We start from the raw sequence: 14,617 nt of genomic DNA on the forward strand, positions 1-14,617 counted from the left end.
GATGTATTTTTTGCTATTTGTCATATCTTGATGATTAATTATTTCGCCAAGTACTTAAATAGATACATTGTAGATTGGTGAATTTGATCGTTTTGATCAAAAGGGACAGCAGTAGATGTTAAACGTATCAAAGTTGTATATCCATTTGTCTGATGAAATAAATCATCATGGAAATGATCGCTGCACAGACTAGCCGATTTGTTAACTGTTGTCACACCAATAGCTTTCATCCACTTTTTTTCAATTCAACATTATTAGGAAATCTGTAATTAAGAATTAAATATAGAATAATATTTGGCATTTTCATGTAAATTTTAGGTTAAGTATGAATTTTAGTTAAGGTATTTTAATAATATTCTACATTTCAAACAACAATAAATTTATTAATATTTGATAAACGGTATTTATGAAAATTTCGAGATTCATCGAACGGAATAGGTTGTTTTTTGTACACTGTAGACGTTTTTTGTCATGGTTTTGAGTGCTTTGCTTATGAAATAAATTTCTCGTTTTTTTTTTTGTTATGGTTGCGGACCTTTTTACTGTGAGTGGTGTTTTCAAAAACCAGATGGGTGAGTGTACCAGATAATTCGAAATCCGAATAAATACATAAAAATTAGATTCAAAATTAATAAAATCTTGTTACAACGCCACATTAAAGCATAAACCAAGATAAACTTCCCCTTAATCCCTCAATAGTTTCACTACGATGCCTCCCCACTCAGCGCAACATTAGACAAAGGTAGAAATTGGCTCTCTCATTTTCTTTCTTATATTATTAGTTAACACTTCCACTTACAGGAGCCCCTACATACTTTGGCCTATTACATACTTTGGTTACGTTCCAAAATTTACTGTCAGAACTGAAAATATATAGTTTACGTTACGTAGCCCTTGTTATATATCAGATAACGTAACATAGCCACAACATAAGACCGATGAACCAATGAGCATCCAGTCGCCATATTGATTTACATAAGATTTCCATTGGTCCAAAGGCCTTATGCTACGCTTATGCTCTGTTATGCATTTTATGTGCGAAGCCCTTTAAGGGCCTCGCACATGAAATGCATAACATAACATAAGCACAACATAAAACCGACGGACCAATGAAAATGTTATGTAAATCAATATGGCGACTTTATGCTGAATGCTCATTGGCCCATCGGTCTTATGTTGTGCTTATGTTATGTTATGCATTTCATGTGCGAGGCCCTTTAAGCTCTAGTCGTTTCATTAATCATGAACTGCGAGTATGGCCTAGTTTACACCGAGTACTTGATACGCGTACTAACTCGTAACTTTCTATTAAATTATCTTACTTTTGACGATGCGTGTATACATGATACATATATTTAATTATCACAATTCAGATTGTACCATCTTAGTATACTATTCTTTAAATTTATTGCCGAAATTAAGATAATTTAATAGAAAATTACTAGTTAGTACGTGTATCAAGTACTCGGTGTAAACTAGGCCTATGTAGAAAGTGGTGATTTCTCAGTTTAGAAAATTTCCCCGTGGATAGAATCAAAGTTTTTGGGTGTATTTTGTTTCAAATCCTCTCCACTTGACTTTGAACATTAACAACGCATGCGCGATTGAACAAAGATGGTAGGGATTATCTCATTTCCTGTCTCTTTCTATTAGCTTACGCATTCGTGGTTGACTATTCCCTTCTATAGTATAATCTCTTTGGTTTTAAGCCAGGTTTGTCGCCATTTGACGAAATTGTTCAATTAGGACGGACGACCGTTCGACGCGGACGCTTACCTGTGTCGGACGGTGAGTTGCGCCGCCTTTATCTACCATATGTACAGTCGTGAGCTAAAAGGTTGCAACACATTTTCTTCGATGGTTTTTGGAATGTAGACTTGTTTATCGAACGGCGAACGTAATTGGGTCTTACCTATGGATCCAACCAATTACGTTCGCCGATCGATGAGCAAGTCTACATTCCAAAAACCATTGAAGAAAATGTGTTGCAACCTTTTAGCTCACGACTGTACACCTATGGAATTTGATTCTGTCCATGGGGAAATTTTTCAAACTGAGAAGTCGCTATCTTTCTACATACTTACAGTTCATGATTAACGTAACGACCAATAAGCTCTAGTCGTTTCATTAATCATGAACTGCGAGTATGTAGAAAGTGGTGACTTCTCAGTTTGGAAAATTTCCCCATGGACAGAATCAAAGTCCTTGGGTGTACACGGCCCATGATTCGCTAACTTTATCCTCTTATTATTCAAAAAGTAAACGTCGGACAAAATTTTCATACAAGGTGCCTACTGATGGACGCGGCAAATGCCGCGCGCGGCAACGCGGCAGTTCAGAAAGAACTAGATTCTAGGGGCTTCTGAACCACTGCGATGCCGCAAGTGAAGTTGGATTAATCCAACTTCACTCGCGGCATCGCAAAAGTGATTACTAGAGCGAAATTTGAAAGATTATAACGATGGCCGAAATGGAGATTCCAAAGGTTAGTAGATGTTTATATTTGTATTCTATATTTGTGTGTAATATGGAGTTTTATACAAAAATGTTAAGATAGCAATTAAGGAAGTAATATATTAATGCAATTAAGTAATATACATATGATTTATTATAATCATCAAGATTGGAGGTTAAGTACATATGTTTTACATGTTTTCGAAAACAAAATTGTATGATAGTATGTGCAAATAAATCATCTATTTCAATTCTTATAAACATTTATGACTTGGAACCGAACTTTTGAATGACATTGGTGATATAATTAATATTTTTGTTATTATAGAAAGTATATACATGCGGAATGTGCGAGATAATTCTTGAAGAAGATACACATGCCCATGAATGTTTAAAGAATTATCCCACAATTGTTAGCGATGAAAATTTGTATTTGTATCCCCAATGTGGTAAGTAAAAGGTGAAATGAATGATGTAAAATTATTTTAGCGAATGTAACAAATTAAATATCTTGTAGAGGATGGAAGCATTGTACGGCGCAGTGCGATTGACGAAGATGATCAGGATGGAGTGTTGGTGATGGAATCACATCCTCCGACAGATCAAGAACCGCTTACATCAAACACAGAACAAAACGTAGATGAAATCATAATAGCAGAAGTGTCGGCACGACCGCTATTATGGAACCAAAGAATAAATATAACAAAACGTGATAGACGAACTGTACAACAGCTTTGGATGGAAGTAGCTGATGCGACAAATGGTACGTATGTATAACATACACACACATACACACACACACACGTGTGTGTGTATGTTGAGAAAGAAGGAAAGGAAGATAATTATTTATGAAAACTGTATAGAATTAAAATGATATATAATAGTACAAAATGTATGATTTTATTATTACAGGCGAATGTTCTGTCGACGACGTAAAAAAAAAGTGGAAAAACTTGAGAGATCGTTTTATGAAAATCGTCTCTCTTGAGAAGTTACCAAGTGGCTCAGGAAGTAAGCCATCACGTAGAAAGTGGCAATATTATGACTCGATATCTTTCCTACGGGACACTTATCTGCAAAAACAGTAATCACAAAAGCATTCATTGAAATACTGGAGATAGTTAATATCAATATATTCCATTTCATTGTATTTCAGGACAGTTTCAAATATAACAATTAATGAATCCATTGATCTCATTAACGACGCTCAAGAAGCTCATGGCGATGTGGAAGCTCAGGATGAGGAAGTCAACGATGCGAATAGAGGTTAAGGTGCCTACGATGGACGCGGCAAATGCAACAACGCCGCGTTCACGCGGCTGGCGTCATGGAATTAGAAGCCCCTAGAATCTAGTTCTTTCTGAACTGCCGCGTTGCCGCGCGCGGCATTTGCCGCGTCCATCAGTAGGCACCTTAAATCGTCTCAGAATTTAGCCAAGAACACGTCTTTACCGAGACACATGGGTTGTTCTGAATCACCCTGTATATTAAAATAAAATAAAATAATTTTATATAATTTTATCTGAACCTATAGGTTTTTAGTAAATTTCTATGATGAATTATATGCGATTTTTAACCTCTTAAACTTTTTTACAGCACCCATCACCCGCAAACATGGAATGAGATAAATACAGGTTGGCACTATTCAATTTTAATTAGTTCCACCGGATTTAATTTGCTGCCACTCCGCTAGAACTTGTGAATTGAAGTGAGAATGAACTGGGGGTCTATTTTCGAAAAATATCGCATACGAAAATATACGAAAATACTATAGTATACGTTACAAATATTTAGAGTTTTCTAGTATTTTCGTATGATATTTTTCGAGAATAGGCCCTCTGGGTAGCGATCATGTAACTTTTTCCCTAGGGCGAAAAGGTGAAAAGTGAAATCTTTCGCTATTGAAATTAATGACGAAATTTTTCACTCTTCATCTTTCCGCCACGGACTTAGGAATAGAGGGACGGAGCATAAAGCCCTACTTTAGGCAAGAGGGGGTGTTCTCTCAGGCATGCAGGGGGAACCGTTATTCGCCATCTTGGTTTCAAAAAACTTATACATAGATATGTGTCAGTAACATTCCGCTTGTGCTGCGTAAAGGGCCTCGCACATGAAATGCATAACATAACATAAGCACAACATAAGACCGATGGACCAATGAGCATCTAGCACAAAGTCACCATATTGATTTACATAAGATTCCCATTGGTCCAGAGGTCTTATGTTATGTTATGCATTTCATGTGCGAGGCCCTTTAAGGGCCTCGCACATAAAATGCATAACATAACATAAGCACAACATAAGACCGATGGGCCAATGAGCATTCAGCATAAAGTCGCCATATTGATTTACATAACATTTTCATTGATCCGTCGGTTTTATGTTGTGCTTATGTTATGTTATGCATTTCATGTGCGAAGCCCTTTAGTGTGACAGTTACAAAGTTAGGTTAGATACTCAAACTCATTCGTATCATTCATCAACGTTAATTCATTTTTTTTAAATAAAATGGTAAAATGCATAGTACCAGGATGTTTCACGACAAATTCTTCAGATAAATGTAAAAATAAATTTCAGAAAGTATTGGAACAAAATATAAAAATTAGTTTTCACAGGTAAAAAATTTTATTAATTTTATTAATACGTGATATTTTATTTTTATTAATATAAAAAAATACTATACTCTTTGTTGATACTATTAATGTATGTGTCTGTTGATACTATATTTATTTAAAAAATATTAAAGTTATAATAAGTACAACTATTTCTTATTGTCAACAGGTTACCAAAAGATGTAAATAGAAGAGCATTATGGCTTAAAAATATTGGATTAAGTGAACATATTAACTTGAAAAAACATGCATCAATTTGTTCTTTACATTTTAAAGAAGAAAATATAAACAGGACTTTAGATAAAATTTTTTTACGTGAAAACGCTGTTCCTTGTGTATGAAATATTATAATATTCTAGTTTAGTTGATATTAATTGTGCTTTTTATTAATAATTTCTTTTATTTCTTTAGGTACAAGCTTTTGTCGATGACACACACAATAGAGAACAAGAAAACATCAAAAATCAACAGAATTGTTTAAATGTATCATTTTCTTCTATTGATTATAATTTAGACCAACCTTCAGATTTAGAAACCTCATTTTCATCAGTTGATACACATATGACAAACAAATTAAATACAGGAAATCAAAATGACAATAATTTTCAAAAACCAAGTACTTCCACAGATGAAATATTTTTTGATGAATCTATTGGAGAATTAATTACAACAGAAGAATCTTTGTTAACTGGTTTGTTTGAATTTTTATATAGTTATCTAACTTTATTTATAAAATATTATATATATTTTAAAACTTTTGAATATTAATATGTTACATTATTTTTAGATAAATTTCAAGATTGCACTGTAAGACTCGAGGAAGAGACTTTTATTGATATGGGTTCTTCTCCAATAAATTTATCTGAAAATTCAAATTTGAAAGTTCATCGCTCAACATCTGTTAGTCCTGAACATTTGCAAGATGACAAAGATGACACAATCAAATATTTGAAAGCTTCGTTGAAAGAATATAAACAAAAATCACAACAAACCATTAAACGTTTGAAACGCAAAATCAAACAAAAATCTAAAGCAGATTATGATACTGCTATGATGTCTTTATCACAATTAGATAACAATTACTTAGATGTTTTAGAGCAAATAGGTAAGTCTAATAAAGATTTTTTAAAGAGAATAATTTTAAAATTTAATAACAATAAAATTAATAGACAATACAGCCCCGAATTAAGATCATTTGCATTAACTTTAAATTATTATAGTCCAAAAGGTTATGATTATGTTAGAAAAAAATTTGATTGCATTTTACCTCATCCAAAAACCTTATATAAATGGTACACTTCCATAAATGGAAATCCCCGTTTCAATTCGGAAGCTTTAAAATCAATTAAAGAACATTGTAAAGCTGTTAATTATCCTTTGTTTGGAGCTGCCATATTTGATGAAATGGATATAAAGAGTGATGGATATAAAATGGATATAAAAAGTTGAACGAGTGGGCTCAAAGGTGTATGGCATGGTAGACTTTGGTGGTATGGAGAAACATATTACTATTGATGATCCTAACAAATTAGCTAAACAGGTTTTGGTTTTTACTGTTGTGTGCATGAATGGATCATGGAAAATTCCGTTTGGTTACTTTTTTATAGATTCATTAAAAACTGATACAAAAAAATTGCTTATTTTAAAAAGCTTAGAGTTGCTACATGCATCTGGAATTTCTGTAATTTCTTTAACATTTGATGGTGCTTTTGTAAATATGTCTATCATGAAACAGTTAACTAGTTTTCATATTGATAAAGAATATCAAAATAACAATTTGCAGACATATTTTCTACATCCTGTCACTGAAAAGGTCTTCATATTTTTGGATCCATCACATATGTTAAAATTAGTACGAAATTGTTTAGGCGATTTTTGTACTATTATTGCAGAAGATGGGGAAGTATCATGGAAATACTTTGAACAACTACACACTATTCAGGAAAAGGAAAGACTTCATTTAACAAATAAGTTACGCAGTAAATATTTAAATTATTGAAAGCAGAAAATGAATTCGACTTGCAGCTCAATTATTTAGTAATAGTGTTGCCAATTCAATGACAGTTTTAAAAAATATGAATATTTCTTCATTTTAAGATAGCACTGCTACAATCCGTTTTATAAATTTATTTAATGATCTTTTTGATATAATGAATAGTAAAAGTTTAAAAAGCTCACATTTTAAAAAACCATTAGAATATTTAAAAAAAAATGAGAACCAACAAAATCATAACAAAACTATTTTTGCAAAATTACTCAAATGTGAAAATTATATTCTTAATTTGGAAACAAAAACCTCAGAAAAATTCATTTTTACTAAAAAAAAGGTGGGGTTTGTTGGATTTTTAATTTGTATTCTTAGTTTCCAGCAACTATATCGTGAATTATGTGAACATGAAAAGGTTTTAAAATATATACCATCTTACAAAGTGAGTCAAGATCACATAGAATTGCTTTTTGTATAGAGCACATAATGGTTGTAACCATAATCTTACAGTTCGTCAATTTGTTGGTATATTTAAAAAAATTTTAGTACATCATGAACTTTGCACAGATAATACAGGTAATTGTATACCTCAAAAAAATATTTCTATATTACGTATAATATCAAAAATAGATCCGGTGAATGTAATTAATATGACCACGCCATCAATCAGTCTTAGCTGAAACAAGTAACAAAGAAGATAATTGACAAAAACATTGATAAGGATACAGAAAGATTATCAATGTTAATTCAGAATTTTGACACACACTCATATGTAACACATCCATGTACTGTATCAGAAGTTGCTAAAACAATTATTTCTTACATAGCAGGTTTTGTTCGATCTTTACAGAAAAAAATAAAATGTGAATATTGCTTAAAAGCTTTAGAAAGTTCTACATCATCAAATTCATCTTTAATTTCAATAAAAAGTAGAGGATTTTTAATTTATCCATCGTCTAATGTAATTTTTATTTGTACAAAAGCTGAAAAAATAATAAAAATGTGTCTTTATGAAAGTTTTTATTAAAAAAATTTTCGGATCAATTATTAATAAATCTTGTAAAAAAGTCATTAATAAGTTATAGTTTACTTTTTTCAAATTTAAAAGATCATAATAATGACCAAATCACTTTAGAATCCCATTCAATTTTTCTTACCGAAGCTATAATTAAAAAATTCATCAAAATTAGATTACATTATATTTGCTCTAAAACTGTCGATAAAAGCATTAGTGATAGACAAAAGTTTACTAAATTAATTCAGCATAAACATCAATAAATGTTTATGGTAAATATATTTAAATCATTTTTTGTTGAGAGTCTATGGAATTATTAATTTTATAATTTCTGAAAAAGATCTCCAAAGTTTATGTTTATTTTTTCAGAGTTCATTTTTTAGTTTGTTTTTATATGTAAAATATTATTTAGTATGTTTGTTATACTAGCTTATTACATTGTTAAATGTATTATATATTATAAAATAATTAAAGAAAAGTTTAATGTAAAAGATTAACAAAATTTTAAACTTTATTATTCTGTACTGTTGATTTCATACACACGCTGTTCATGTTTTATATGTGTGCGATCTTTGAAACCAACATGGCGCCCCCCCCCCGCGAACGTGGTAGGTTATGCAACGACCCTCTATTCCTAAGGCTATAAGGCCTGTCGCACATGAAATGCATAACATAAGCACAACATAAGAGCGATGGGCCAATGAGCATCCAGCATAAAGTCGCCATATTGATTTACATAACATTTTCATTGGTCTATTGGTCTTATGTTGTGCTTATGCTCTGTTATGCATTTTATCACACACCTTTCATAACCGTAACCATAAGACATACCGTAAAAATTAGCCAATCACAGTCGAGAATTAAGAAATAAGAATCTGATGTCTCGGTTGTGATTAGCTAATTCTTACGGTACGTCTTATGGTTACGATTATGCAAAGTGTGTGTTATAGGCCGGTATTCATAGTCGAGTCTTATTTCAAGATTGTCTTAAGCAACGTCTTAAGATGCTAATACGGCTCTCTGATTGGTTGATGGCATTTAAGGTGATAATTAAGACGATCTTAAATATAAGAATCGATTATGAATACCGGTCATAGCCTTAAAGAGCCTCGCACATAAAATGCATAACATAACACAAGCACAACATAAGACCGATTCATCAATGAGCATCCAACATAAAGTTGCCATATTGATTTACATAAGATTCCCATTGGTCCAGAAGCCTTATGTTACGCTTATGCTCTGTTATGCATTTCATGTGCGAGGCCCTTAAGTCCGTGCTTTCCGCCCTAGGGAAATGTGACATGATCGCTACCCTGAGCTCAATCCGACATATTTCCATCGATTTCAATTTGGTTCTACATCGGATTAAATGCGGATAGAGTCCTATATAAAGAGAGAAGCGACATTGATGTCCGAAGCTCTGATTGGTAATCTGATTGATACTTGCTTGGCTAAGCGAGCAGCCATAGTGTGACCACAGCTGTTTGCAGAATGATACGAATGGTGTTTGATGACGTTAGAGCGGTCCCAAAATGACGGTGGAGGACTCAATTGGATACTGAAGGTTGTGGTGGGGGTTTGATGTCGCTTCTCTCTTTATATAGGACTCTAGATGCGGATTAATGCCTCGTGGAAACTAGACCAATGGCAGCACATAATGTTTAACATAACACTACGTAAAGAATTGTTAAATTCGTATTATGAATTTGTTTAAATCGATTCCAACCATAAAAGCGCAGAGCTGTTACAAAGTGTAAAAACTTCACTATATGAATTATGGATATTCAGCGTTGTAAAAAAATACTTGTATCTCTCAATTTAATTGAAATCATTGTTCAATTATTACGTAAAAAGAAAAAATTAATAAAAAAAGTATCGGTCCCTTTATTGCAACGAAAAGAAAAGGGTCTATTACTATACTCTTTTTAATGTTATAAAAACAAATGATTCTGAACAATTTTGTCAAATTTATTAAAATGACTGTTCTACAATTTAACAAACTATTAAAATTAGTGGAAAAGCCTTTAACAAAAAAAATATTTTATTTTATCTTTGTAATCGTAATGGCTTTTGTCGTATAAATGTATATACATTTCTCAATTATAGTTTTAAACATCGATCTATAGGATGCATTGTTATATCACTCAAAACCTAACCTCGTTTGATTCGTTTTGTTACCGTAAGAGCACTTTAATAAGAGTTCAAATAATTCAACTCTTATGGAAGCGCTTTTACGGTTACGAATCCCCATTGTAAATGTGCCTTAAGTCCCGGTCTACAATTAAGGTTGGTTTATGCAGGCCGTAATCGTTAACTTATGCCGAAATCTATAAGAAATTGATCGATCAATCATAATCGATGCATAAAAAAATAACCGACTATGATTGGTCAAATTCTTACAGATTCCGGCATAAGTTAGCAATTACAGTCTGCATAAACCAACTTTTAACGGCTTAAGGCTTACTACACCGATTGTAAACCAAGACTATAAGTCCCACTCTACAATAGATGTAGTAAGCTTTAAGCCTTAAGAAATTGACTAATCATAGTTGAATATGAGGAGAATAATCGATCATTGGCATTTATCTGCATAAACATAACATAAGGCTTGTGGACCAATGAAAATCTTATGTAAATCAATACGGCGATTTTATGCTGAATGCTCATTGGTCCATTGGTCTTATGTTGTGCTTATGTTATGTTATGCATTTCATGTGCGAGGCCCTTAAGGACCTCTTTCACCAATCTCGATTAGAGCTAACAGAGAGGTTAGTCCAATGGAATTGACCAATCGCATTGCCTATTGTGTGAAATAACAAATGCGGTCAATTTCAATGGACTAACCGATCGGTTAGATTGGTGAAAGAGGCCCTAATCGAATAATTGTTTAAATAACTGTTTTGGAAATAAAAATAACTGTTGTAACCGAATAATAAAAATAATCGGTTTAGTCCATCACTACAGTTAACAATATAAATATATCGCATGTACGTAACAACTCACATAGAACGTAATATTATAGTAATGTTGCAGTAACAGTTTTCCATTGTAATATTACTATAACACAAATATTGTTGAAATATTACTAAAAGGTTAACAGTAATACTACATTGTCCGCAAAAATAAATCACAGTAATATTGTTGTGATACATTGCAGTTGTATTATTGTAATATTATATGATATTTATGTGATATTTATATAATATTGCGAAATAAATAAATTATTTTTATGACTTTTATTTTTATTGAATTGTTATTTTAATATCATTTAAAAAATTATAATATGTAGAAGAAGGATGGCGGTTGAGGAATATATCTGGGGTGATGGAATATTTATCATAATATTTCGTATAATTCGCGTTGAATTTTAAAAGCAAGAGTTAAAATTATTTTGTTATAGTCTATTTCAAAATTGTAGGATGGTTACTGGTCATTAGTGTTTGCTGTGTTTTTATAAAAGCTGAATTTTAATTTTGCAGATAGCAGAAATTTTTATAGGTATACTCTCTATATAATTTTCAAAAGTATGTTACATATTAATTTTTTAATTTTAGTCTAACTTGAACGCTTCAAATGTAAATTTCAAATAATATTATTGAATTTAATGTGTATCATTATGTGCGTATGAATTTGACAAATAAAGTTATGTTATATGCGATCTGTGATTATGGAATATGGTTGTCTGCCACATGCATTTCTCTTGCGACGTTACAATAATCTTATTGTAGATGTTATAATATGTTTATTAGAAGCAAAGAAATTACTTTAAAAAGCTTTAAGTTTTATTTAAAACATTTTTAAGCAAAGAAATTATTTAAAGAAAGTTTCTTTAATAAAAAATATTTTATGAAATGTTTGTAAAACCTTGTTTTATAACACTTGTTTATGGGTAAAATTTATGAAAAATCACAAATTTATATTCTTTTTATAAATAAAAGTACTTTTTATAACATTAATTGTTAGTATTTTACGATCTCCCCTGCTATTTCACAGACGCATTCTTTTTTCGCTCTTCAATAAATTGTAAATTATGTTCGTTTTATATACCTGATGAACTCCTACCTATAAGGTCTTTAGTAGAACTTTATGGCTAATAAATTGACATTGGTTAGAATGTGTCGCGTTAATATTTACTGAGTTATTGTCAAAAAACAAAATGATATTCCACAACCTCCTCCTTTCCTCTAATATTAGACATAGAAGAAAATAACATTGATATAACATTAAACATAGAAAAAACTTTCATACAATTAACACATTAAAATAATATTGTTATAAATCAAAAATTTATAAATCTAAATATAATTTATTGAAACATTTCTAAATTAAGTAAATATCACTTAAAATTTTTTTAATTTTTACTTTCATTCTCAAATATATAGAAATACGGTTCTGCTAAAACATATACGTAAAAGTTTATAAAATTTTGTACAAAGAAATATACAATTACAACAAATATACAATTACATTATAAAAAAATCATGTATAAATATAAATATGTAACCTTATATATAAATTAGAAATTTAATAATACATTTATATTGAAGTAATATTATTGTTAAAACGGGCATTCTATAAAACTGTCTTTACCCTATATGTATGTATACGTATAATTTTGTGATATCTTAATAATGTCGTAATGATCGTTAACATCAGTAAGACATAATTGAAACGCCATTTGACATCACCTTGCTATTTAGGATGTTATATTGCAACAATATGTTGTAACAATATTATTATTATAGTTTAATGTTGTTCATTAAACTGTAATATACCGGTAATATTTCTGCAATATTTTACTGTAATATCTAATATTTCTGATATATTGCAATATTGCAATAATATTTTATGCTATGTGGGATTCTTGAATGTGAAATTATAACACCGATGTTAGATGATGTTTACTGAGTTAATTATAAATAGAATATACAATTCTATATCCAAAACTGAAATAGATACCGATAAACGCAAACAATAAATGAGACGAGGAAAATATTTCTTTAACATTTTAAATCTAAGAATGATTAGAAACAGTATTTCTCAGCAAAAAAAATCATTATTTTAACGCAACACATTGATCGTAAAAATCTGTATGTAGCAGCATCTTTATCAAATTTATCTCAAACGTTGTTCTACGAGGCATTCCATTTTTTTTCTCTCAACGTTACATTCGCCCTCGCCGAACCCACGATCCCTCTATTCTACAATTCCCTTTCCGCTACGCCTCCCTCTCGCCCCTCTTGTTTCATCACGACTTCTCCCGCTTACGTCCCCTCACAACTAACTTGTTTTTACCTCATTCGACTGCGTTCAACTCTCTCGCACGCGCTTCTTCTATCCTCTGCTATCACAACAGAGCGTTCTTCCCTTCCGTCTCGCTGTTCTCATCACCAACTGCATTTGACCCCTCCCTCTCGCACAACTCTCGTCACTAGACTCGTTGGGTCATCTTGCCAGCCATCCAGCCAGCCAACCAACCAACCAGCCAACAGTCGAAATCAGCTGACGGCAAGCAGTTGCTACCACGGCTCCTCAAACGTAATACTATTCAGGCAAGTGAAACTTTTTCGTATTTTTCAGTGATATTTTATCCCGTTTGTTTCTCCTTTTTATGATCATTACAATGTTGAGCATTGCTTTCCTATATTTGCATGACGACGTCGTCAATTCGAAGCTAATACGTTTGATATAAGTGATGAAAACATCGACGAGACAACGATTCTTCCATAGTTGTTGCTTTAATCCATATGACCCTTCTCGTGCGGGCATTTGTCACAGTTACGGTGACTATTGACGCACCAAATAACGCGTGAGAAACTTTGAAAAATGAAACAACTAAGTATCATTCGTATAAATTATAAGAAAGTCTGAAGTGATAAAAATGATCATTTTTGTGATTGTGTAGTAGTTTGTTTGTCAAAACTATAACAAAGTGAGTGACAAAATGAGAGAGATTTGGAAAAAAATTGAAAATAAGGCTTTCATACGTAAAAGCGAATGAAGCAATAACCAGACGATGTAATGAATTTGTTTATTTTATTGTATCGTTTATCGTAGAGCGAATTGTTTAACGAAGAGTGTATACTTGCGTCACGCGCGCGCATGTGTTGTGTGTGTATGTGTGTGTATGCTGTAGAAAATGATAAATTAGAACGCCGAAAATACAAAAGGCAATTACAATTACATGTTTTCAATTTTTTGTAAAATCACTATTACATCAGGGGGCTTATTCTCGAAAAATATTGCATACGAAAATACTAGGGAACTCTATAATATTTGTATCATATACTATAGTATTTTCGTATATTTTTGTATACAATATTTTTCGAGAATAGGCCCCCAGTTTTGCAAAAATCACTTATCCTGATTGTGCAAAAATATTTAAAGATGTACTGACGGTAACGTTTTAACATTGACAATGCCTTGAAAATTTTATAAATCGTTTCTATTTATTATCTGAACACATATTTAAAATCTGAAGTTGATCCTCTAACTGGTTCATAAACTATTCAACTTTATTCAAATTTTGCATATATTCTTATGGTG

General features: G+C 31.6%; 3 protein-coding genes across 11 annotated transcripts in view; all 3 read left to right on the top strand.

Annotated features, from left to right (window-relative positions):
- Nucleotides 1–2,307: 2,307 nt before the first annotated feature.
- Nucleotides 2,308–3,881, top strand: LOC105205167. The gene is made up of 5 exons (XM_011174457.3): nucleotides 2,308–2,485; nucleotides 2,783–2,903; nucleotides 2,972–3,217; nucleotides 3,367–3,538; nucleotides 3,611–3,881. Exons 1-5 carry the CDS (start codon nucleotides 2,462–2,464, stop codon nucleotides 3,723–3,725), a joined length of 678 nt encoding a protein of 225 aa, XP_011172759.3. The 5' UTR covers nucleotides 2,308–2,461; the 3' UTR covers nucleotides 3,726–3,881.
- Nucleotides 3,882–4,823: 942 nt separating this feature from the next.
- Nucleotides 4,824–8,069, top strand: LOC120359032 (THAP domain-containing protein 5-like). 8 transcript variants are annotated; one of them, XM_039455305.1, is made up of 6 exons: nucleotides 4,828–5,069; nucleotides 5,236–5,401; nucleotides 5,478–5,757; nucleotides 5,854–6,171; nucleotides 6,454–6,556; nucleotides 6,850–7,178. In XM_039455305.1, the coding sequence occupies exons 1-5, from the start codon at nucleotides 4,963–4,965 to the stop codon at nucleotides 6,513–6,515; spliced, it is 933 nt and encodes a 310-aa protein (XP_039311239.1). In that variant the 5' UTR covers nucleotides 4,828–4,962; the 3' UTR covers nucleotides 6,516–6,556; nucleotides 6,850–7,178. The 8 variants fall into 8 exon arrangements, with proteins under 8 accessions (XP_039311235.1, XP_039311234.1, XP_039311239.1 ...); XM_039455306.1 differs by having other exon boundaries at nucleotides 6,959–7,029; XM_039455301.1 differs by having other exon boundaries at nucleotides 4,824–5,069; nucleotides 5,854–6,556; nucleotides 6,959–7,029.
- Nucleotides 8,070–13,365: 5,296 nt separating this feature from the next.
- Nucleotides 13,366–14,617, top strand: part of LOC105201253 — an 87,414-nt gene continuing 86,162 nt past the window's right edge. The window contains exon 1 of one of the 2 annotated variants that reach the window (XM_026140216.2): nucleotides 13,366–13,623. The gene's annotated coding sequence lies outside the window, so the exon portion shown is untranslated. The remainder of the gene's footprint in view (nucleotides 13,624–14,617) is intronic. The other variant, XM_026140214.2, reaches the window with a different exon arrangement.

The sequence above is a fragment of the Solenopsis invicta genome, chromosome 11 (assembly GCF_016802725.1).
Source record: "Solenopsis invicta isolate M01_SB chromosome 11, UNIL_Sinv_3.0, whole genome shotgun sequence".
Classification (NCBI taxonomy): Eukaryota; Metazoa; Arthropoda; class Insecta; order Hymenoptera; family Formicidae; genus Solenopsis; species Solenopsis invicta.